This window comes from Mycteria americana, chromosome 3 (assembly GCF_035582795.1).
Source record: "Mycteria americana isolate JAX WOST 10 ecotype Jacksonville Zoo and Gardens chromosome 3, USCA_MyAme_1.0, whole genome shotgun sequence".
Lineage (NCBI taxonomy): Eukaryota > Metazoa > Chordata > Aves > Ciconiiformes > Ciconiidae > Mycteria > Mycteria americana.
This window is the reverse complement of record NC_134367.1, coordinates 80,277,883-80,300,277: the sequence shown is the minus strand read 5'-3', so window position 1 is coordinate 80,300,277 and position 22,395 is coordinate 80,277,883. Positions and strand designations below refer to the sequence as shown.

The 22,395-nt window shown below is 37.8% G+C and overlaps 1 protein-coding gene across 14 annotated transcripts in view; it reads right to left on the bottom strand.

Annotated features, from left to right (window-relative positions):
• AFDN (afadin, adherens junction formation factor) overlaps nucleotides 1–22,395 on the bottom strand; it is a 134,869-nt gene that overhangs the window by 93,915 nt on the left and 18,559 nt on the right. For 9 of the 14 annotated variants that reach the window (XM_075495791.1, XM_075495788.1, XM_075495794.1 and 6 more), the window contains exons 2-3: nucleotides 2,105–2,300; nucleotides 327–442 (exon numbers count right to left, since the gene is read on the bottom strand). In XM_075495791.1, coding sequence (XP_075351906.1) covers nucleotides 327–442; nucleotides 2,105–2,300 — 312 coding nt within the window. The remainder of the gene's footprint in view (nucleotides 1–326; nucleotides 443–2,104; nucleotides 2,301–22,395) is intronic. The other 5 variants (XM_075495789.1, XM_075495802.1, XM_075495796.1 and 2 more) reach the window with 1 other exon arrangement.

Genomic DNA, 22,395 nt, shown 5'->3' with positions numbered 1-22,395 from the left:
TAGGTGTTTGTCATCATATACTATTTGAGGAAATTTTTAATTCATCATATTAGAACAAAGCAAGCTCTAAGTTCTCTGGGCATTACATGCTCCAGTACTAGACAGCTACATGGATCAAAGCATCACAAGCCATCTGAAAGATCACAAAAATGCTGTGTTGTGAAGATGCATTTTAAGTATTTAAAAAGACTTGCTCCAGATATCAAAGGTGATCATCAGCAGTTGTTTTCAAGAATTAGAAAAGCAGAAATTATGTTTTGCTATATAAGCAAGTCTCACACATTTCAAAACTGCTGTTCCCACTAGCATACTCCTTGAAGACTCACCTTTGGAGGAAGTGTATCATTTTCATTCTTGAGAACAAATCTTCCCTCTCGATCATCTTTGTTCCAGTTTAACTGTACAACAAGAGGCTTCTCATCTACATCTAATCTTCTTTCTTCTTCAAAAAAATGAAAAGCAGTAACAGTTACTTGGCACCTCAAGAGCAAAGATATTTAGAAACAAGTTATGCTCTTAAAAAACCAAAAGGTTTGCTGAACAGTACACATCACTTAATGTTTCCCTGTTAAGTATAGGGACAGAAAGCCTGGCAAGGTATAAATGTATGCCCCCTTTCCAGCAACCAGCCTAAGTGCATTCCCTCTATCTACATAAGCTAAAGGTCCACATAAAGTAGTCTTGCATACCTCCTTTGTCAGAACTGAAGTCTGGGAACACAAGATTATCACTCAGGATGAGAAGTTACATCTACAGTTACAATGTTTCAAACTTTATAACTTCACGAGACTTCCAAATACTCATTTTCCTTATTTTAAATTTAACCAGTCTGATTGTGGCCCAAGAACTACTATTCTGGACAGACTGCACAAAATAAACCAGATTATGAAATTTAAAAAAAAAAACCAAAACAATCTGTTATGCATATATACTAGACAAAATTTCATTTAGTGTACTGAGTGTGTATCTATTTTAAGTATATGAAAAAAATCTGAGAGTGGTTAAAAAAATTAAACAAGTTTTGCCATTTGATCTCCCTTCTAGAAGTAAGAGATAGTATGTATGCACAGCAAGACAATGATGTCTTTGCAGTTACATTTTATTTAATGAGACACACTCCTATTGAATGAGGTGCTTCTCTTATGAGCCACGTTTTAAACATCAGGAACTTGCTCTGCAAAGGAAACCATTTCATTTTGACTACATGTACAGTGCTAACAGATTTTTAAAGAAACCTAAAGCAGAAAAAACACATGCTATCCATTTCTTAAATTAGTGACGACACATGCACTTTTCCCTAATCCCATATAATTAATATCAGGTCATCATTTGTAGACCATGAAAGTGACACATGCCAATAAATTTCCATTCTCCATCTGAAATTAAATTATTTTCAGTCTTTCAAAAGCAGAATTTAAGGTAGTAAAACCACTTCTGTAAGCTTCCGAAGTACAAAAAAGAAAAAGCACGACAGAAAGCTAGTTTCTCCTATCCCTGTCTCCACCACCATCACACACACTACCACCTTCCAACCTGAAACTTTCTGCTGGGGTGGGGAGACACAAATGCTAGAAATATCAAAAGGCTACTTAGATATATAAGATCCTCACAGGGAACATGGAAGGATCTGTTTAAGGATCTGTTACAGTTGCTTCGAACAATACTATGTTGAACTTCCTCCAATTTAGCAGTAAAGGAACATGCATTGTAAGGCTACCTATCACAGGCTCACAACATCAAAGAACCGAGGATGTACTCTTAAATGCTCCAATTTAACACTCCTATTCTCACATTATAAATTTTAGTCTTTACCTACTAGTCCTAAAAATCGCAACTCTCTCACAAATATCAACAAATTAACAAGATGTCAAATACAGCATTTAATAGATTATAATCAAAACTTACCTAAATTGCAGGCCTGATACATGTACTTACATTTTGAAATACCACTCCCTCATGTAACAACTAGTAGCAAAGTACTTTGGAACAAAACCACCAAGTTTTATGTGGTTCAGAAGCTGGGGGCAAACCTAAAGATATTTTGGCTGGGGGTGGATAGGAAGGTGGTGTGGATGCAGAAAAGACTTTATGAATAAATACTAACCTCCACTGACATGCACCTCATAAAGCGAGTATTTAGGGGATGACAACATTCGCATGTCTGGTCGAAACTTCTCTGCAAGAGTTTCTATCACATCTTGGGTTGTGGCAGTACTAGAGACACGGATACATTTTGTTGCAAAATTTCCAGCTGCTTTGTCTTGAAAGTAGAATCTCATTACTCCATGAAACTCCAGATCCTGCAAAGAAATAAAAATACAAATCTGAGTGCTGGCTAATGGTTATAAGGTTCAGAGTTCTTTTATTATTTATTAGTTACAAGTATATGATGAAAATATAAGACATCCAAATATTCAAAATTTTGAGGACAGTAGAATTTACTAACTAGGACACTGTAAACGTGAAAAAACAAGGATATTCTGTCAAAAGAAATTAAGTACTCTATATTATTGGAAATATTTAAATCTTGAATCTTTAAGTATTCAAATTTACAGCTATTGTCAGGTTTACCTGAAGGAGAATTAATAAAAACTTTTTTTTTTTTTTTTAAACCAAAAACGCTTCTTGAGACTGGTCTCAATATATTTTGTTACCCAGAGCAGGCCCTTGTATCCCATGTCTGTAAGAGTGCAGGCTAAATATGTTCAAGGAACAGCAACATGTCTCAAAGAGAACAGCTTTCTGTCACAGCAGTCCTAAGCATTATCTTTTCTCTCCTCTTTCCCCCCTTCCTGGGCTCTCCTCTCTTATGTGGCATCTCTTTGTCCCAGAAACAGCCTGTTCAGGAAGTTAACCTTTCTAATAAAACAAAGAAATCAAATTATTTAGTCTTTGGTACAGCTCCCTAAACACTCTGGGAGGGAAGAAAAGCTCCGGTACCAACACAAGGTGAAAGGGAGGGATGAAAGGGACTGCAACTGTTAACCAGGTGGTTACACCACAGCTGCAACATTCATCTGTTCAAACTATTGTAAATTCACATCCTCAAATATTTTCCTTAGCCATCAGAGTCCTGTCTTCCACTCCAGCCTGCCAAACTGTAGGAGGATACTGGCTGCTCGTGCAACTCCATTACTGGTCTGAACATCGACTCCAAATTCAAGTTTTAGTTCCCCAGTGGTCTCCACATGGGCAACTCTTGCCCCTTGCATAAATCCCAGCACTCGTGGGGCCCTGCTCTAGTGGGAATCAAAAGTTTCAAGCGCCCTAGTCGACACTGCCAAGTTGACTCTACAGTTTAACAATCCTTGCTCCAGTCTTCACTTTCCAGAGGTTTTGAAATAGATATATCCTCAGGTGTCAAGTGTAGTGGTAGATTTCATGCTAAGCACAGCCCCTTCCAGTACTACATCTGACCACACAAAACATCACAATGTTTCTTTGAACAGCAAAGAACCTGAGATATTTATTGAAGCTACTCTATCATTCAGAAGACCTTTGGGAAAAAAAAAAAACAACAAACCCACCACCACACACACACAAAAAACCCCCCAAAAAACAAAAACCCCCACAAAAAAAAAACAACCCAAAAAACCCAAGTGTTATAACCTACACTAAAGAAAAACATCTCAGCCACCTAGATATACACAGAAGTAAGCACTGCTCTTCCCAGGGCGCTCCCAATCCTGTGCCAATACAGCAGTCAAATGCAAATACACCATGGACCTAGACAATAGCCGATTTTGTTTTATTCTCTGTTGTTACCCTAACAATCTATAGAATTAATCTTTCTGAGCCTAAATTGGTGCTCCCACAGACCTATCTATTGTAATCCCAAATTCGTGTTCCTACCTGCAAGGAGTTATAGGTTCCACATGCCTCACTTCAGCTTAACTGCCACCTCCTCATCCACTCTGGACTTCACTGCAATTATTCAAAGGTGGGTCTCAGTTCTTCTACTCTGAATATTTTTTTTTAACAGCTACTACTCACCTCTGAAAAGCATCCTATATCCACTTCATTTCTAGTCTCTAATTATCTACCTCTAATTATTAACTAATTATCCATAGGAGGACTTACCCCTCTCATGCAGAAGGCTATCAAATGACTTCTGGAAAGCCTGCCTACCATAGCACATTGGAACTTCCTTACGCGTGTACTTGCTAACTCCTTCAGTAAACTCCAAAAGGTTTAAGGCACAACTTCTTTTCACAAAGCTCTGTTGACCTTTCCACTACCTGTTATAATTACCATGGGTCCATGAACTCTGTATGTTACTGTAGTTTCTAATCAGCACAGACAACATCCTGAGTAAATGTCCTTTTAATACTGGCCTCACACTGCATTTATATCCAATGACCTAAAGGTCGACCTAAAGCTAAAGGTGTCATTACGTATCAGTTAGTAAAATTAGTTCATCCCTCACTTTCTATAGAGTTATTGGATGAACATTGTCTGGTTCTAGCAACTTGCTTTCGTGTTGTCCATTTGTTCTCTAAACTCTTAACAAACGCTGATTTGAGAGAGAGTTCCTCTGAGTTACCCATAAAAGGTTCTTGGCAGGGCAACCTTTCCAAGAGTTTCAATAATGAACCCAAATGCAAAGCAACAGTTTTCTGCTATTGCCTTATGTTCTGAAAGTTTCTTTTATCAAGTGATCATTTCATGGCCCTATGGCTTGTGGTAGTGTGATGGTTTTGGCTGGGAGAGAGTTAATTTTCTTTATAGTAGCTAGTATGGGGCTATGTTTTGGATGTGTGATGAAAACAGTGTTGATAATACAGGGATGTTTTAGTTGTTGCTAAGTAGTGCTTATACTAAATCAAGGAGTTTTCAGCTCCCCGTGCTCTGCCAGGTGCACAAGAAGCTGGGAGGGGACACAGCTGGGACAGCTGACCCCAACTGACCAAAGGGCTATTCCACAGACCATATGACATCATGCTCAGCATATAAAGCTGGGGGAAGAACAAGGAAAGGGGGGGGACACACATTCAGAGCGATGGCGTTTGTCTTCCCAAGTAATCATTACACATGATGGAGCCCTGCTTTCCTGGGGATGGCTGAACACCTGCCTGCTGATGGGAAGGAGTAAATGAATTCCTTGTTTTGCTTTGCTTGCGTGCACAGCTTTTGCTTTCCCTATTAAACTGTCTTTATCTCAACCCACGAGTTTTCTCACTTTTACTCTTCTGATTCTCTCCCCCATCCCACCAGGGGGGAGTGAGTGAGTGGCTGTGTGGTGATTAGTTGCCAGATGGGGTTAAACCACAGCAGGTAGGTTTGCTACTACTAATGTGCTGAAAGACAGTTATTATTAAAGACTTTTCAAAATTTATTCCTCAAATTCTTTTGTTCTATCTTATACTTTTATATTTTACTTGCCAGATTTTATATCCTTACTATTTTTCCTCATTTGGATACTACTTCAGCTTTCTCTTAACTATCTTCGCCTGATGTTCAGCCATGCCAGCTTCCTTTCACACTTCCCTTGATAGCTGGCATGCTTTTCGTCTGTACCTCCAGCATGGCATCTTTAATTCTCGGCAGGTGGTTAAGTACTTTGCTACTAGTTGCCTCTTTTAGCTTTAACAATCTTCCCTAGTGTAGCTATGCTGTATTTCCCATCAAGTTGGAAAATTTTGCAGTTCCTGCAAGAAAAATGAATCTAAGCATGTTATGATCTCTAGTACAGAGAGCCTTCTCACAGGTAACATTGTGAGGCACATCCCACATGCTCTTTTGGGCCTATTTAAATGGCTGCCTCTTCTGTGCCTCTCCTTAACCACAACGCTTGAAAAAAGCCCTGACTATTTTTATAACCAACTTAAGGTTTTGATCCACTTGTTTGGTGGTTGCAAAAGACAACGACACATGAGCTTTCTGCACATGCGTCATGAAACATAATCATATCCCATTTATAACATTTATTTCCCTTTACACAAGGTTTTCCCCACCACAGTCTCAAGGTACTGCTGAAGCAAGAATTAGGAGAGATAATGAGCATAACTGCAGAAAAAAGAGATTTGCAGTAAGTATTGTGTGAGATCCTATACACACATAAGGTTCCAGTTGATTTTTTTTTTTTTTTAAGGAGAGGAGATTATTTTACTGAGAACACACTGTCCATTAGCCATGCTTTTAATCCTATAGATGTTATTAATTCTCTCAACAACATAGCAGTACCAGCAGAGATTCAAAAGCAAAGGAACACAACACAGATCCATTCAGAGAAGGTCTAGAAAACAGTTCAAGAAGCTCTCTAAACTACCAGGGGTTTATTATTAAAGTTTTGCTGCTAAAACTTATTCCTACTTCCAGACACTAACAAAGTAGAGAGGTGACAAAACTGCATTGTGATACAACGTTAGTATAAAGTGAGTTTTGTTTTCCTTTTAGAAAAGAAAGTAATGTGTTCCTCTGAAGAACTGTCACTTGAGTTTTGTTTCATTGCTTTGACAATCTGGATGTGAAAACAACTGAATGCATCAACCACTGGCTGTCCATTTCCTCCCATCCTCTCCTATGGCAGCTTCTCCTGCTGTGTTCCGACAGTCCATGGCTCCCCCACCTCAATTTTCCACAGGTTTCATTTAAAAAAAAAAAAAAAAAAAAAAATAGACTGCACAACTGCCTCACAACGCTCTACCGCTTCCCCGTGAAAAGCTCTAGTTAGTTTAATGTTTCTTTTGCAAAAAGTTCCAAACTGTTCCTTTGGGCATCGCTAGAGTATTACAGTATTTAAATAGAAGTGTTCCGTGATATGAAGTCATTGGTTTCACATTTCAAAAAAATTAGGAAAGTAGGAGACAACAAAAAAGGGGAGAGAGGAAAAAAAAAAAAAAAGAAAGAAAGAAAACCACAAACCAACAACCCCCCCAGTCTTCATCATTATTATATATCATATATGTGTGTGTGTGTGTATATATATATATATATGTATCGCCAGTTCAAGACACATTTAACTTTCTGGCCACGTGCTTAGCAGATCAATAACAAAACACACACAGAGACCAATGCCATCACCCACATCAAGACAACAAGGTAGACATCACACTTAAATTCCCACTCTCTACTCTAACTCTGCATTAAAGTGGTTATTTTTGAGAGGTACATTTCATCCTCAAACTCATTCACTTCTGCGTTTCTTTGTCAAGTTTGCCAGGTAAGTTCCCTGCAGTTTATAACATGGACTTGTGTCAAGAGAAGAGGCTAAGAATAAAAATCACTTGCCCTAAATCAAATAGATATGCAAATACCTGTTACTGCCTAACATACACTTCTAAGTGGAGAAATATCCCCAAAACATTTACAAGTCTCTTTAAAATAATCTTTCTCTAAAGATAAGAACTTCCATTTATAAATTACCAAAAAAAAGTAAAAGTGTTTTCCGGATTTCAAAAGTCACTAATTACGTAAGTGTAGAAAAGCTCTTTTAAGTTCCTCTCAGGAGTTTATATTCATCACAAGCAATTTTAGCTTTCTCATCTAATCACATTTTAGATATTTTATGTATCTGCTGTGCAAGTCTATGGCTCCTTAGGAAGGAATGTGAGGATACAGAACAGTCTTCGGCTACACAAGTACAGTCAATTTTCACAAAACTTTAATTCTGATTATCTAGACTGCAAAATATATTTTTTAAAGCACCTAGCAAAAGTCAACTCTTTATAAGCCTTTCAAATCATAAAGAACACTTTCTTTAAATACAAACCCTAATTATGCTTTTTTTATCGCTATCAGAACTTGCAGTAGTTTCCGAAATATATCCTACTCAAAAGAAGGCTCCAACTTCCATAATAAGAAATTGCCAGTTAACCATTGTTTCTTGGTTTTACAAGCAAAACTAAATTGCATGACCTCTTCATTAGGCACAAAAAAGAAATTATAAAAGTGCTTCAACTACTTAGTTATGACCTTTTGCATAAAGTCAGTGACAGGCAGTAACTGCTTCAAAAACAACAGGTTCAATGCTCCAAAAGTGTGTCTTTAGAAAAAGAAAATAAAACCACACTAAAGCATCAGAATGGCATACTTGAAACAACAACTTTCATGATAGCAAAAGACTTCAAAATTCTACAAAATCTTGTGAAAAGCTTTGATGAAACATTCTTAGAAAACATCTGCGTTCTCAGCACTATAGCCCTCCTCTGACATCCTCCTCGATGACCTCAAGACCACCATCAACTGAAAAAGAGCACTACAAAAGCAGGAAGCAAACAAACTTTAATACATAACAGAGTCTCACAGATCACTTAAGTCACATTTAAAACTGAAAATGTGACATACAAGTTTTCAAATCAGTCATCAAAGTCTTCCATGAAGCTTCAGCAAAGTGATTCCTGTTTCTCAAAATGGTTTGTTTGATCTTTTAAATCTAGCTCCCAGTTACTCAAGTAGGTATTTCTGCTTTAAAGTAGTAATCAGTAACAATCAAGATAATCACTCATTCGAAGCTATGTTATACAGAAGTGCAAATAAGTAAGAGAGGTGGAGAAGAGTGTCTCAAGCTTTGGTCTCCGATTATGGAGGCTGGTTACATACACACACAAGAAGTGTTAACAGTTACGGAAAACCGAGGTATTTAATACTTCGGTTATTTGAAAATCCTCACAGAAAAAAACAGCTCCTTTTTCTTCCAGCCATCCCATTCTTTTTACACAAGGAGAACACAGTCAAGAAGGAATATGAAAAACAAGTAGAAAGAGATAAAAAGAATGTGCTGTAAGTGAGGTATAGAAAAAGTCTGCAGTGTGACACAGTGGGATTTGTAGCAGGGAAACCTGGACTTCCTGAAGAATCAGAAAGGCTTCTGCAAACAAAGCAGTAATATCCAGGAGCAGTAATCCATAGCCATGCTCACGTATAAGAAAGGAAACCCCTCCTTTAAAGTGTCAGAGGAGGTAATGAGGGAGTATTATCCCAGTATGTAGGACGCAGCAATGAATGAGAAGATCAGGATCACTATTCCCACAAGCCAAGCAAAGAATACTCATAGGCTTTTAAACTACTATCCCACCAATGTCAATCACAAAGCAATACATACTTCAATACTTAAGCATATTACACACTACCCATTTTGTAAACTATTCAATCTCTTGTGAAGTAGAGAATATACAAGTTTCCCTTCAGAAATCCTCATCTGTAACCCCTCCGAGAGCCTATCTTTGATCTCTTTTAGCTGCATTGATAACGCTGTTTGCCTTGCAAGCAGCATTCTGCATGACTGCATCTAGAAAATACCAAAAACCGGCATTAAGAATGTCACATCTTTCTTCCTGCTCCATTCAAATTCTACAGGCAAAAAAACTACAGAAGACTAACTTCTAACTAAGCTGCGATTATTATTCAGGTACACGAACTTGTTGCTCAGGAGTTTTGCTAATAGAATATAAATCACAATAAAACCAATCCACAGTGCAACAATTAGAATTAAAGCAAAATACAAGTTGCTTTCAAATTAATTCAGGTCACAATAGTGATATAACAGGTCAGCATAACAACAGTATTATCACTGCAGGATATTCTGAAACATTCATGTAATGCCTTTGTACCTGACCCATTGTCAGTCTACAGAGTAACATGGAATTGCTTCCTTTGCCTCTCCAAAAGCTGTAAGTATGCAACAAATCCGTGCAATTCTAATGAATATATGACTATTTTAAAAAGAATTCCTACAAGATTTTAAAACCCAAGCATATTAAATCACTAAGGGAGTAAGCATTGAAATTACATGATGGGTCAGGTTTCTAACATACATTCCCAGCAGTGAATTTTCAACTTGAAACTAAAGGATAGACAGTATTTTCACACACAGACTCCACAGCCAATTATTAAAAAGGAATTTCAAACAGTCTTTAAAAAAAAAAGTCCTGTTAACTGTTATAAACTGTTTTCTGTGTAACAGAGAAAAGCAATGTTCTTGCAAAGCTACAGTTTTTCAGGTACCTTCAAAAAGTGCAGCTTCAAGATTAATGCTAGAATACCCCAAATGGTTCCAAGAGAAGAGAGGAAGAACAATACAGATGAAAATTATTTTTATAGGAGCTGTTTTTTCATCAGATTTATTTCCTCTTCCAAACCTTTGACACCTGGATCAACAAAGGCTTTCCACTACAGAATGACTCACTCTGCCACAACAATTTACACACACCGTAATGTTCACAGAGGCAGGACCAAGAGCAGAGCTTTGTATCAGAGAGAATTACCAATAACCCACAACACAAGGAGCATAACTAAATTAAATCCCCTCTTTATTTTCCTGAAGAAAACTACATCTTGGGAACCAGCCCCACTACAATATGAAATAAAGCTTCAAGATCAAAAAAGAGGTACTACAAACATTTTTGTAACATAAATGTAATGCAATGAAGTCAATGCAGAACCCACTGCAGTATATGACAAATGCTACACACACACAAAAAAAAAATCTTAAACTAAGGCCAAAATTCATGTCTATAAACATAACTAACACATACCCTAAAAAAGGATTTACTTTCATAAATGCAGCTTGAATGCCCATGCGAACCTTGAGTTATCACTGATGTAAATATTCTACTCTATACCTTATATGCATTCTTGCTACTTCCCATTACCTATCTGCCCACATAGCAAGACTGATTAATATAACAACTCTTGGGATGAAACAAACATTAAAGTAATCTTGAATATTTTCCTGGTGACTTACACCCCACAGTTCAAAAAATTAAACTTCAGAACAGACCCATCTACACGAGGCAGATGAATGAGAATATTTCCTACCTACTTCAAAACAAAAAAAAATGATCTCAGATTTGTATTTTGCCAAAGCCACCAGACTCGGTATGCAGCCATCAACCATGCTTCATGCTGAAAGCACTTAAGTTTTCATAACCTTCTACAAAAGACATTGTTGTACAAGCAACATGAAGTGTCTTCAAGCAAGATTTACAACTTCAGAAGCAGCTACCATTAAAAATAAACAAAAATCTGCCAAGGGTGCTCTCCAAAAGCATTACGGGCTTAACCTTCTAACTCTAATTTTCAAACCTACAGTAAATGATTGGGAAAATCTTAACAGCACTTGCAACACACAGCAACTGTCTGCCACTTGGCAGGATGTTTTTTGTTAAGCTGCAGTGGACAGCATCATTTAACCTTTCACAATTAACCAGAGAAAATGTAGATTGTTCTTACAAAATCAAATCTACAACAGTCAACTGAAAAACAAAAATATTTTCAGCAATGAGCACTACCAACAGTTCTGTAATTATTTAATCATTCATTAAACTAGACTGCTTAAGTTCAATATGCAACAAATAAAGCTACAGGAGATTAAAACATACCCCCTGATTAAATCAGAGCCCCCTTTACAAACCGTATTGATGCTGATGCAACAGCCATTCAGTGACTCTCGCAGTACCACAACAATGAGGATCTGGTAGTCACTGTCAATAGATACTTTGAAAACATGCCCCAAAAAAGCAAAAAAGTTTTTTTTTTTTAAATTATTTGGACAATTGTTTGAAGGAGGTGACAGGACAGAAAAGAAAGGAAAAGTAATTGACACACGTTTAGTCTAATCAAAATACCCTGGAAGTCTCTAACAACAAAACAGAGATGCAGGCAGAGTACAAACATATTTGAAACCAGGTAAAAAGCCAGTCAAAATCAAGACAAAGCCTACTTTGAATTAGTCATGACATATTTACACGCAAGAGCAAAAGTAACAAATAGTGATGGCCCTCAAGAATATATCACTTACCTACCTTTTACCTACAACCTGTCACTGTTGCAGAACTAAGAACCAAATGCTTATAAACAACTCCAGAAAACTTAGAGAAGAAAAATTAGAAGTACAGACAATCTACTACAGCTTCTTTCAGATGTGTCTTTAAAAAGAGATTTATTTAACCAAATTCTTCATATTATTTATTGTGTTAAAGACTGTTCCTTTTAAATAATCTGATTTGGAGGAAGAGGAACACATTATTAAATCCACACCTCAAACCAAAACACAAGAAAATTGTAAGGGGGGGAATGAAAGTTCAAGCACTAGAAGTCTGACTTTTCATTGGCATTGCTACTTGTCAATAACTTGCAGAGCTGCAACCCCTGTATTTAAGCATCTTCAGACATCAATCAGGCCACAAAAAGACTGCCCTTACTCACTTTAACATTAAAAGTGTAGGCAACACAGTCACTTTAAAGCAACAGAAACTCTAGCTGCTGCAGAAAGCCCTTCCTCATACTGAGACACTTATTCCCACCTCCTCCCTTCTGCCAGGCACCAGCATCCTGCAGCTGTACAGCAACATGAATCAGGTTAACTAAGAAGGTTTTTTTTTCCCCACTCCACTCAGTGTGGAGGAAGCTCAGCTAGCAATGGGATGAAACTGTCCTGGCTCCTTGAAACTGTGCTGGCACCTTGTATTAACTTGAAGGAACCATGGAAAAGCAACCTCTGCCAAGCTAGATGCTTTATTCCCACTTTTACACTAGCATCAGCACATACCACACCCTCCACAGAGTCTTTACAGCATTATAAGCCAGCAGGTGGTACTTTGTTTTGTTTTGGGCTATGCTGGCTTGGCATGCCTGAAGTCTTTGCACAGGTCAGACAAGCACCAGACTGAAGAAGGGAGCAGAAATATAGCAGCCAGCAGCTCATCTACCCAACCTAATCTGACTGCTCTCACTTTCACACCTGCTCAGCAGCATGGTATCATCATCATCATCAGTGCATCTGGTTGACTTGACAGCACCCAGGTAACACTTAATTGTATTTCTCTTTTCTCATGCAGTGTTTACACATTTCTGAAGGAACAGTTAAGAGTATAACAGCACAGCAATAAGCTGTTTCTATCTACAGTGACAATCCACTCTCAAAGTGGAATTTTAAAGCTAGAGGCAAGTAAGGTTTTAAAGGTACATTTTGAATGTTGCATGTAACGTTAAGAACTGAATGGACATTTTTCAAGGGAGAAGTAGTTCTAGCTCACCTGTACAGTGGCACCATCATCAAAAAAAGTTTTCCTGAGGATGCTGACACTGATAGGCTGGAACTGTATCCTAGCAGAGACTGACAGTCCTGATGAGCTAAGTGGAAATTGTGGCCTGCTAAAGTAATGGCAAATCTCTCAAATATTTCAGAGACTCATTCCACAAATGCATAACATTTAGAAAAATAAACAACTATTTTAAAAGTCACAAACTAAAGTTTAGAATACTGTAGTCTTAAGGGCATTTCCACAACAGGCATACTGCAAGAGTTGTTGGATACCGGAGTTACACAATAATTTCTCTACAATTGAAAGAGATCAAATTGTTTCCTCTATAAAAAAAACTTTGGTAGAGGAACTTAGTAGGAATAATTTTAAATCCATAAAAAATGACAGTACAACTAGTTTTCAAATTAATCAGTGAAATTACTAAAAACTGAAAAGATAATTTTCACTCAGGAAGCAATAGATATCTCTAACAGAAATGCCAATCTACTTAGGACAGAAAGCTGCACTATTGAAACAAGCATTTCTACCAGCAATCAAACTCAAGAAGCCTCGTTTCTTGTGGCTGTCCTTCCCAAGGCTGATCACAGTTTTATCACAGGTGGCACAAATCAAGTTATTCCTAACATTTCCCTCCTATATGGATTCTCTGGTGTCCAGAAGTACACATACTACATAGTGGAAACTAAATCTGATGTCTTTTTACTATCCGACCACTTACTGCAGCAACTTCACATTCCTGACATGGGCTGAAGGTTCAATCTAACAACCAACAGATCAATTAAAAACCAAATTTGACAAGCTGGTACCCACCGATATGCTGACACCAACCAATAAACAGAGCAGCTCAGACACCACCCTTCAACCACCTAACATTCACCCAACAAACTATTCATTTTTATTTGCTCTCAGTATAACCTGTATACTGGAAATACAGGAAATAAACTTTCATTGCATGACAAAAAATATGGTAGTAACAATCCTTTAAATAAACAGCTCTCTGGATTAGTTTCTTGTAACCAGCACTGCATTTTTACTATTTTAGTATCAGGCTTTAGCATGACGGTATCAAAAGAAACCGTAAAAATAGGGTCATTTTTACATAACGCAACCAGGGGTTGTAGCATACTTATTGTTCTGCTGACACAGCCAGGAAAGACTGACCCAACTTTTACTCTGCAATAATAAACTTGATTGTGTTACATTAGTTTCTCACTCCTGTGGGATGAGCTGGAATTTGCACCATACAGGGTTAAGACACCCAGCTTCACTGACTGAACTAGAAAAACGCAGGTGCTATCTGATACTCTGCATGCAAGTGCTCTGGCAACCAGGCTAATTAGTCAGGAGTTTAAAGTAGGAATGCTAACAAGCCTCACAGGAAACAAGCACCTGATTCTCCTGGAGTAGACAAACTGCAGCAGGGAATCTACTTGAAAAAAATGGAAGACTTTAAAAAAACCAAAAACAACAAAAAACCCCTAAAACCAAACAATAAAAAAAGAAAACTCAAAAACCCACACAACACCAAAATGCACTTATACCCTTACCTTAACACAAAATCTATTCTTGACTGGACCCAAATGTCCCGCTCTATCCTCTGAGACAGGGTGGACCCACTTTAAAAACATTTTAAAAGGAGCAAAGTATTTACTTTTTTTCTGGGAGACGTTAGGGTAGCTATGGATATGAAGAATTATACGGCCAAACAAAATGTAAAAGGATGCTATCTGGCAAAATGCAAAATAGACAGGCCTACAAGGGATTATTGTGCATGTACATTTAGGAAGAAAGGGGTCCCAAACGCAAAAAAAACCCTCTCAATCTGTGTTCTCTTGTTTACGGCACTGTTAAGAGCTCACTGCCAAACTGACATTGCTAAAGGTTTTATAGCAGGTCGAGATCTTGCCAAAAAGTAATGTGATAGCACAGGAATTGCACCAGACTGTTGCCAGCTTCATTAACCTTATTACCCGTTTTACTACCACAAGAGACACTAATGTGCAACATTTAAATTCGTTCCAGTTGTACAATTATTGTCACACTGTCTTGGAATTTGGTCTACAATCATTAAATTCATACATTCCAGATCATACTGATTCAAATCCAACATTTGACTGGACTTCAAGAAGTTATTTTCCAAGTAAGTTAGGTTAGTCAAGCAGGTCTGAAGGAAAAATACCATTTCAAAATGTAGCCTAAAATGCAATTTTGTTGTAGCAAATACTATGGAAATAGGGGAAGGACTTCTTTTTGAGCTATTACTATTTTTCCTCTCTACCTGAAATACTTACCTTTCCCTTTCCTTTTTAAGAACAAAACAACCATACTTCAGGCTATATAATCATCAACATCTACAATATTATTTCCTCAAAAAAACCCAAACCCAGAATCTTCACTGTTGAATGAAATTTAGTGAGATCAGCTGTGTCATAGCCAAAGAGGCACAACCACAGTGCTTACATGCAGCTTCATCTTGAGTGCACACACACGAAAAGCTAAGACATCCTTCTAGTTACTTCTACTACACATCCAGAAAAAGGATATTCATTCACTACAGATACAACCAAAACAAGTAGCCAAATTTACACATGAAAATGCCCCACAGTTTTAGACATGATTAGAAGCATTAACTGTAACCTTTTTGAACATTCAAAATAAATACTTGGTCCATGTTGCAACTTCTAAACAGGAGAGAGTCCAAAAAAGTGGGGTTTTTAAAATTCTGTCACTCAAAAACCCCTCCAACAATTATAATTTTGAATGACTTGTTTATTTTTTTATTTAAAAGGAATCCGGTCATTTCTTAAAACCTACGAAGCAGCTTATTAATGCCATTAGTTATCTTAATGTTGGTTGACAGGACAGGTAGCTTGGAAAAAAAAAAAATCTTTACAGTAGTTGTAATACTTTGGTAAAATTTATCTGTTGATAGCCTTCTCTCTGCAAATCCTACTTAATCCTGTTGTATAATCTTTGGCAACAATTTCAGCAAGCACTGTGCTTGGTGAATGTCATTCAGCTTCAGTTAGTTGCATTTAAAAACAACTGCTGACAAGTTAAAAAAGGGCTTTCTCTGCAGTAACACCATCTACAGTATCTTCAGACTGATAGTGATTTTGCACTCACTGTTTTGTGAAGCTTTCCTTTGACTATTCTCATACTACAAATAAATTCCTCCATCCTAACACAAAAGCTAGTTCAAAGTAGTCCTAAACATATAAACATATTTCTTACTAAGGTACTTGCACAACCAAAATACTGCTTTGGTTCTGATTTTATTCCCTCACCACTCTATTTACTTTTAGATTTCAAACAGAAGATACCGTGTAGCTATGAACATAACAATACACTTTAATGCTTTGTACTTGAGCTGGCACCGTTCTTCTCATGAAGAAGCATTTTACCTTCCAATTACCTACCAGTTTCCTTTTCTTCTAGGAGGTTCCACACTTGCTCTTATCTACAATACTCTGTTTTGCTAGACTGGAAGTTCATTGGCTGAAAGGTCTTGCTCTGTAAACAGGTTCATTTAACAAGAAAATCTCTATACCTGAACGCTTTCTTCTTTTATGTATCCTCCACATCATAATTATTATTATTAGAAGAGAACATGGAAGGTACTATTCACATAGACCTAGAAATAAATTCCCCCAAAGTCCCTAGTTGCCCATCACTGGAAGGTTACGTCAGGAGAAAAATTACTCCACGTGTCCTGTTCGTACGCGGCAGTGAGGGAGAGTATGACATTAAGCTAATGCAATGGCAACTAGCAGTTACATTTGAAGGGGTTTTCCCACTCCCTGCTTACCCCCTCCAGCTACGTGTCATTTCAATTGCTTCAACACAAGCATTTACGTGAACCCTAATGAGCTAGTTCAGAGAGAAAAGCCCAAGGAGAATTAATCCTAGTCCCCCAGCTTTCTTAAGAACTTTACCATGGAGTCATGTAAAACCCAATGCAAGCATAAAGGAGGGATTAAAAAAAAAAAACGCTCAATGGAAGAAGTGGTGAGGGGAGCACTCTTTTGCTGCTAGAAAGCCATTTTACTAGCTTAAGCTGTAAACATGAAATTTCATCCTCATACTTTTCCCTTGTGTAGCTATTGGCACTCAAAATAAAGCCAAGAGCAATAATTTACAGAAGTAAGGAACGCCTCTGCGGATCCAGAACCCCAACCGATCAGGAGTATTTTAGAGGCTAGCTTTAACAGCACCTAGTGGTGATAACTTCATGATCTATGGGAATTCAGCTATTTCGTCATCCCTATCTAAACATGTATTTCACTTGTCTAAGGCTCAACAAACAAAACATTATGAAAGTAATGAAAACATTATGACAGTATTTGAAAGTCAGTATAAAAGGCCTAAGAAAGGCTACTAAAATAAAATCAGTGAGATTTTATTTTATATAGAAACTATATTTCAATTAGTAAATCATTTAACTGAGGAGAACAGAAGTCACATTTTTGTTTATAATACTAGAGGACATAGCATCTAATGTCTAAGAATAGCATTGTATAACAATAAATACAGCTTTTTATTATTTCAACTAAAAATAACTAAATAATAACTGAAGTTACCAAATACCAAGGTGATGTTATTTTCTACTGGAAATAACGTTTTCCCCAAAATGTCAGGAGCCACTGAGTACAGAGTACATTAGAGCTACAATCACTGGCTGCTAACACTACCCTCTGAAATATTTTTCATGCCCTGGGCATAAAAACACAATACTGACAAGCGTTCAGTTAAAGTAGGAATGACACAAATGGTGGAGGCATTACTCAGTGGTGCCAAGAGACCTTCTGCAAAACACTACATCAGATGTTGTCTCAGATGTTGTCCACACACAAACACTGACAGTTTTACAGTCCTGAGAGTCTCCGATGTCCTGCAGAGATCACAGTAGCATCATTTCAACAAAACAGGCCAGAAGAGGAAAGTAAGCAAAATTATTAAAAGAAAACAAGATTTGAGGAAGCGGTCCTAATTTAAGAAACTCAGTCCAGGGATAGGGTGCGTTAATCATGTTTTAAAAAAGTTCAATTAAACCTGCTAAAAGTAACATTTAATTGTGCCACCAAGTAGTCATTAAAACAAAGAAGCACTTGAAAGCACCTCAATAACTATGGGAGTAAAAAGCTACTCTCTTTCTATAATTGCAGCATTTCAGCCATGGCGACTGTATTTTCTCTTTTCTTCCTACTGCTTCAGAGTCTTGTATTCCACACTCAGGACAACAACGAAAATGCAGTGACTGTGAGTAATCGCCAATGCTATTCCCGATAGAGGAAACAGCAGTTGACCACTTGATTACATAGGAAGCTCCTCATTTCCTTTGCAGTTCTCTTCATAATAGCATAAATAATTTAGAAAAAGGTATTGTGGTACAAGCATAAAGACCAATTTTAGCGACTTTTTGTCAAAAGGAATTTGGTCAGAAATCGCCATTAATTTTTCAAACAATGGACCTGAGATATATGCCCAAGTTAAAAAAGAAAAAAAAAGTTTGAGTTACTATTTTATAATTGTTGATCTTACCGTCTCAAATGTTTTGGGGCTGTCTCTCTAATTAGATTAAGTGTTCTGTGCAAGCCTATTCACATTTTATGAAAAATTTCTATTTCCAAACAGTAGCAAGGCAGCTCTTTTCCCACTCATAAACACTGATATTTCATTATTTCTTTAAAATTATATAAAGCATCTTGAATTATCATTTTGTTGCCATACCAGGTAAGGTAAGAATCTGGCTTCACTTTTAGTCATGATGAGGGGCTTGAAAGGTAAGTATGGGATTGATTCAGGTGATTTAAGTGCTCAAAATTTTAAGTAGCCAGAGTCACTTGCTCACTCTTCATTCAAGCATCAGAACAAATCTACTCCCAACAGATCGGCAACTAAACCGGTACTGCCCCATCATTTCGTGGCGGCTTGCTCCTTGTTTCGCAAAGGGTTGCCACCAGCTGCTTACAGAAGAGTGAGGAAGTTTCAGAGGGCAGGTCAGTCAGATCACCAGTTACAAGACTGGGTGTGTGGAGTTGGGAGGACATAGGAATAACATAAAGACGACTGAAAAGCTGAACGCTTAATCATCATGTAAGCATCCTTCACATTACTGCTTTATTCCTCACCCTTCCTACCCACCCCTGCTCTGGAATAACGCACTTAAAAATAAACAATACATTTCTGTATTTGTACATTGCTTAGACTAGGCAGCAGCTTCATTCCTAAAACTGAGAGAGCAGATGGTTACAGATCTTACAGAATACAACTCAATAGCTCCTTCAAGGGTTTGTTCATTCAACGTTAAGGCCTCATATTGTCATAACATAGGCAGTCTCTCTCCACCGCACACTGCTGAGGCTGTCTTCAGCTGAACAGCTTCCATTTATGAAAGGAGACTTCTGGAAGGATATTTTTCTTGGGGAACTCCACACTGTGATCTCTCAACTTCTGGGACAAACCAGTCCTGACCTAGTGACTTCCCAGAGTGCGCAATAAACCTTTTTAACCATGTGTTTTTTAGGTAGAAATCCAAGAACAAGCATCTGCACTTGGGATTATCAGCTGAAGTGGTAACTTAGCTACTTAAGAATGGGTAGCAAGTTTGCATCAAAATAGATTCCAACATAACATGCAGGAAAGGTGATTTAAAGCTTTGCTTAAATTTAATATCAACATATAAAATTCAATGTTGAGTTTTTGGGGTTTTGCTTGCTTGGCTTCTTTCGGTTTTAAATTCCTGCTATGTTAATACTGGCCTTGGAACATTTACAGAATTAACAGATTAATACTACCCAAGTTTCAAAGTAGTAATTTAAATTTTAATGGTAAAAATGCTCCATTGAAGCGACAAATAGTAACATTAAACATCTGTGGCCAGGTGAGATTATAGTCTACTTTCAAACTAGTACTTCAGCATTTCTTCCACCAAAAATGTTACGCTATCAGCATAGCTATAGTTCCATGCAATTGACAATCTCCGTATCTAACCAACTATAACAGATGTTTTGAAGTTCCAATACCATGAAAAAAGACCTTTTGGTGGTTAAAATTAACATTTTGTAGATAAAACTTTTTGTTTCTAAACATCACAAATGCAAGATACATTCAGCAGCTACCACTTGCCCAAAGCAATGCGTGCTGTTTAAGACATTTTTTAGGCATCACACAGAGACCCATATCACAATGGCAGAATTCAAAACACAAAGAACATGAGGTACAGGATGAAGAATTTAACTAGTCAACACACTGTACTGCACAAAATACAGTATTATAAAGCTAATAATAATCAGGAGTGAAAGCAAGTATTATTCACAATAAACACATATAAACAAAAATAATCCAGCATAACTCATTCACTGCAAGTATCTATTCCAGTAACTGATACAGGCACGTCATCCGGAGAAGGAGGAAACACAGGAGCGGAAAATAGGAACAAAACAGAGTGGAATTTAGACAACTTACAATCACTTCTTGTCCTGCAGTATTAGGACTTCATCCAATCTCCCCCCGCAATCTACCATATAAGCAAAGTACGGTCCTTCAGTGTACCCCTAAGTCAAAGCATACATAAAGTGATCCTGAAATGTTAAAGTACTTCCAGTCATAAAAGTTGGGTAGGACAGGGGTAGAAGAATGCTGTGCTCAACTTCAAAAAGGATCTAAGCCTTTCAATATTCAAAGCACATGCCTAAATGTTTTACCAGAGGAAGTTCTACAAGGTGTGGGTTTGGGTTTTGGGTGGGTTTTTGAGCCGTTTTTTAATTCCATGGAATTCAATGAGGACAAACGCAAAGTCCTGCCCCTGAAAAGAATAATGTCTTGCAACAACACAGGCTCAAGAATGACTGGGTGGGGAGCAGCTCTGCTAAAAAGGACCTGGGGATCTTGATGGACAGCAAGCTGAAGAAGATTCAGAAGCATGCCTTGGCAGCAAAGAAGGTCAACATCATCCTGAGCTGTATTAATAGGAGTAATATAGGCTTTAGATCAAGTAAAATGATTATCCTCCTCTACCCATCAGTCCAGTTTTGTGCCACCAATACAGGAAGGACAGCAATAAACTGAAGTTTGGAAGACGGCCACAAGACAGTCAGGAGGCTGGAGAACTGTCTTAGGAGGAGAGACAAAAGGAACTGGATTTGTTCCTCCTGGAGGTGAGATGGCTTTGGGGAGACCTACAAAGCAGCCCACAATATCTGCAAGGAGGCCATAAAGAAGATGCAGCAAGGATCTTTACAGTAGCGCATGGTGGGAGGACAATAGACAATGGACAAAAGTTGGAACAATAGAGGCCTTTAAACTGGATATAAGGAAAAGCTTTTTCACCATTAGGACAGTCAAGCAGTGGAGGAGAGTGCCCACAGAGGTCGCGTAGTACCTGGTCCTTAGGGGTTTTCAAGACCTTAGTGGGTAAAGCCCTGAGGGCCTCAGGGTTGACCTTGCTTTGAGCGGGAGGTTGGACTAGAAACCTCCTGAGGTTTCTTCCAAATCAAAGCATCCTATGATCTTATTTAAAGACCTATGGAGCACAGGCTAACTGATTTTCCAAGACTATTCTCCTACAGAAAACACTAATTATTACACCAGCCAGGCAGGCAGATATCCTTAGTTTACACAAGTTGACCTCCAAGCACAGAGTAATAGAGGACAGGACCAACAGGATGATACTGAGATGTCCAAACATGCGTGTCACAAGAAGGAACAAGAGGAAGGAACCTCAGGAGTTTCCAAACCAACCTCCTGCTAAAAAAAAAGGTCATCTCCAAGGTCAGATCAGGCTGTTTGCAGCTTTATCCAGTCTGGTGTTAAAAATCTCCATGGACAGAAACTGTACAACCTCCCTGTGCAACCTGTTCCACTACTCGACTATTCACTGGCACCTGAAAAATTTTATTTTGCAGAACACATTTGTAGTTAGCGAACTGCACAATGATTTCACATTAAATATGGATAAAGTGAACTGTAAGCCTGAAAACATTTTTTCAAATACTATCAGGTGAACCACTGTATAGTGGCTCTAAAATAAGCTTGCTTACTCTATTCACCAGTGCAAAATACTAAGACTAGCCTCTAACTCATTTTTCCTTTAAGAATACAAAGTGATATTTTAAAACATAAATAGGTCATCAGGAATTATTATACAACCAAAAACCAATGAAAGATCAGAAAAAGCAAGACAAACACAGAAATTTAAGGCAAGGACTCAGGAGAAAATGCTTTTTAAAAAAATAATAAATTAAATATTCCCCATCCTCCCTATATCCTCAAACTGGTGAGATTTCCTTAGGTTGTATATGTTACTTTTGAACACAGAAGTTCCAGACAGGCAACTGAGTGCAACAGGGGAAGTGATTCACCACCATCAATACCAATTTGTTGCTATCCTCTTGTTGCTACAGGGTAT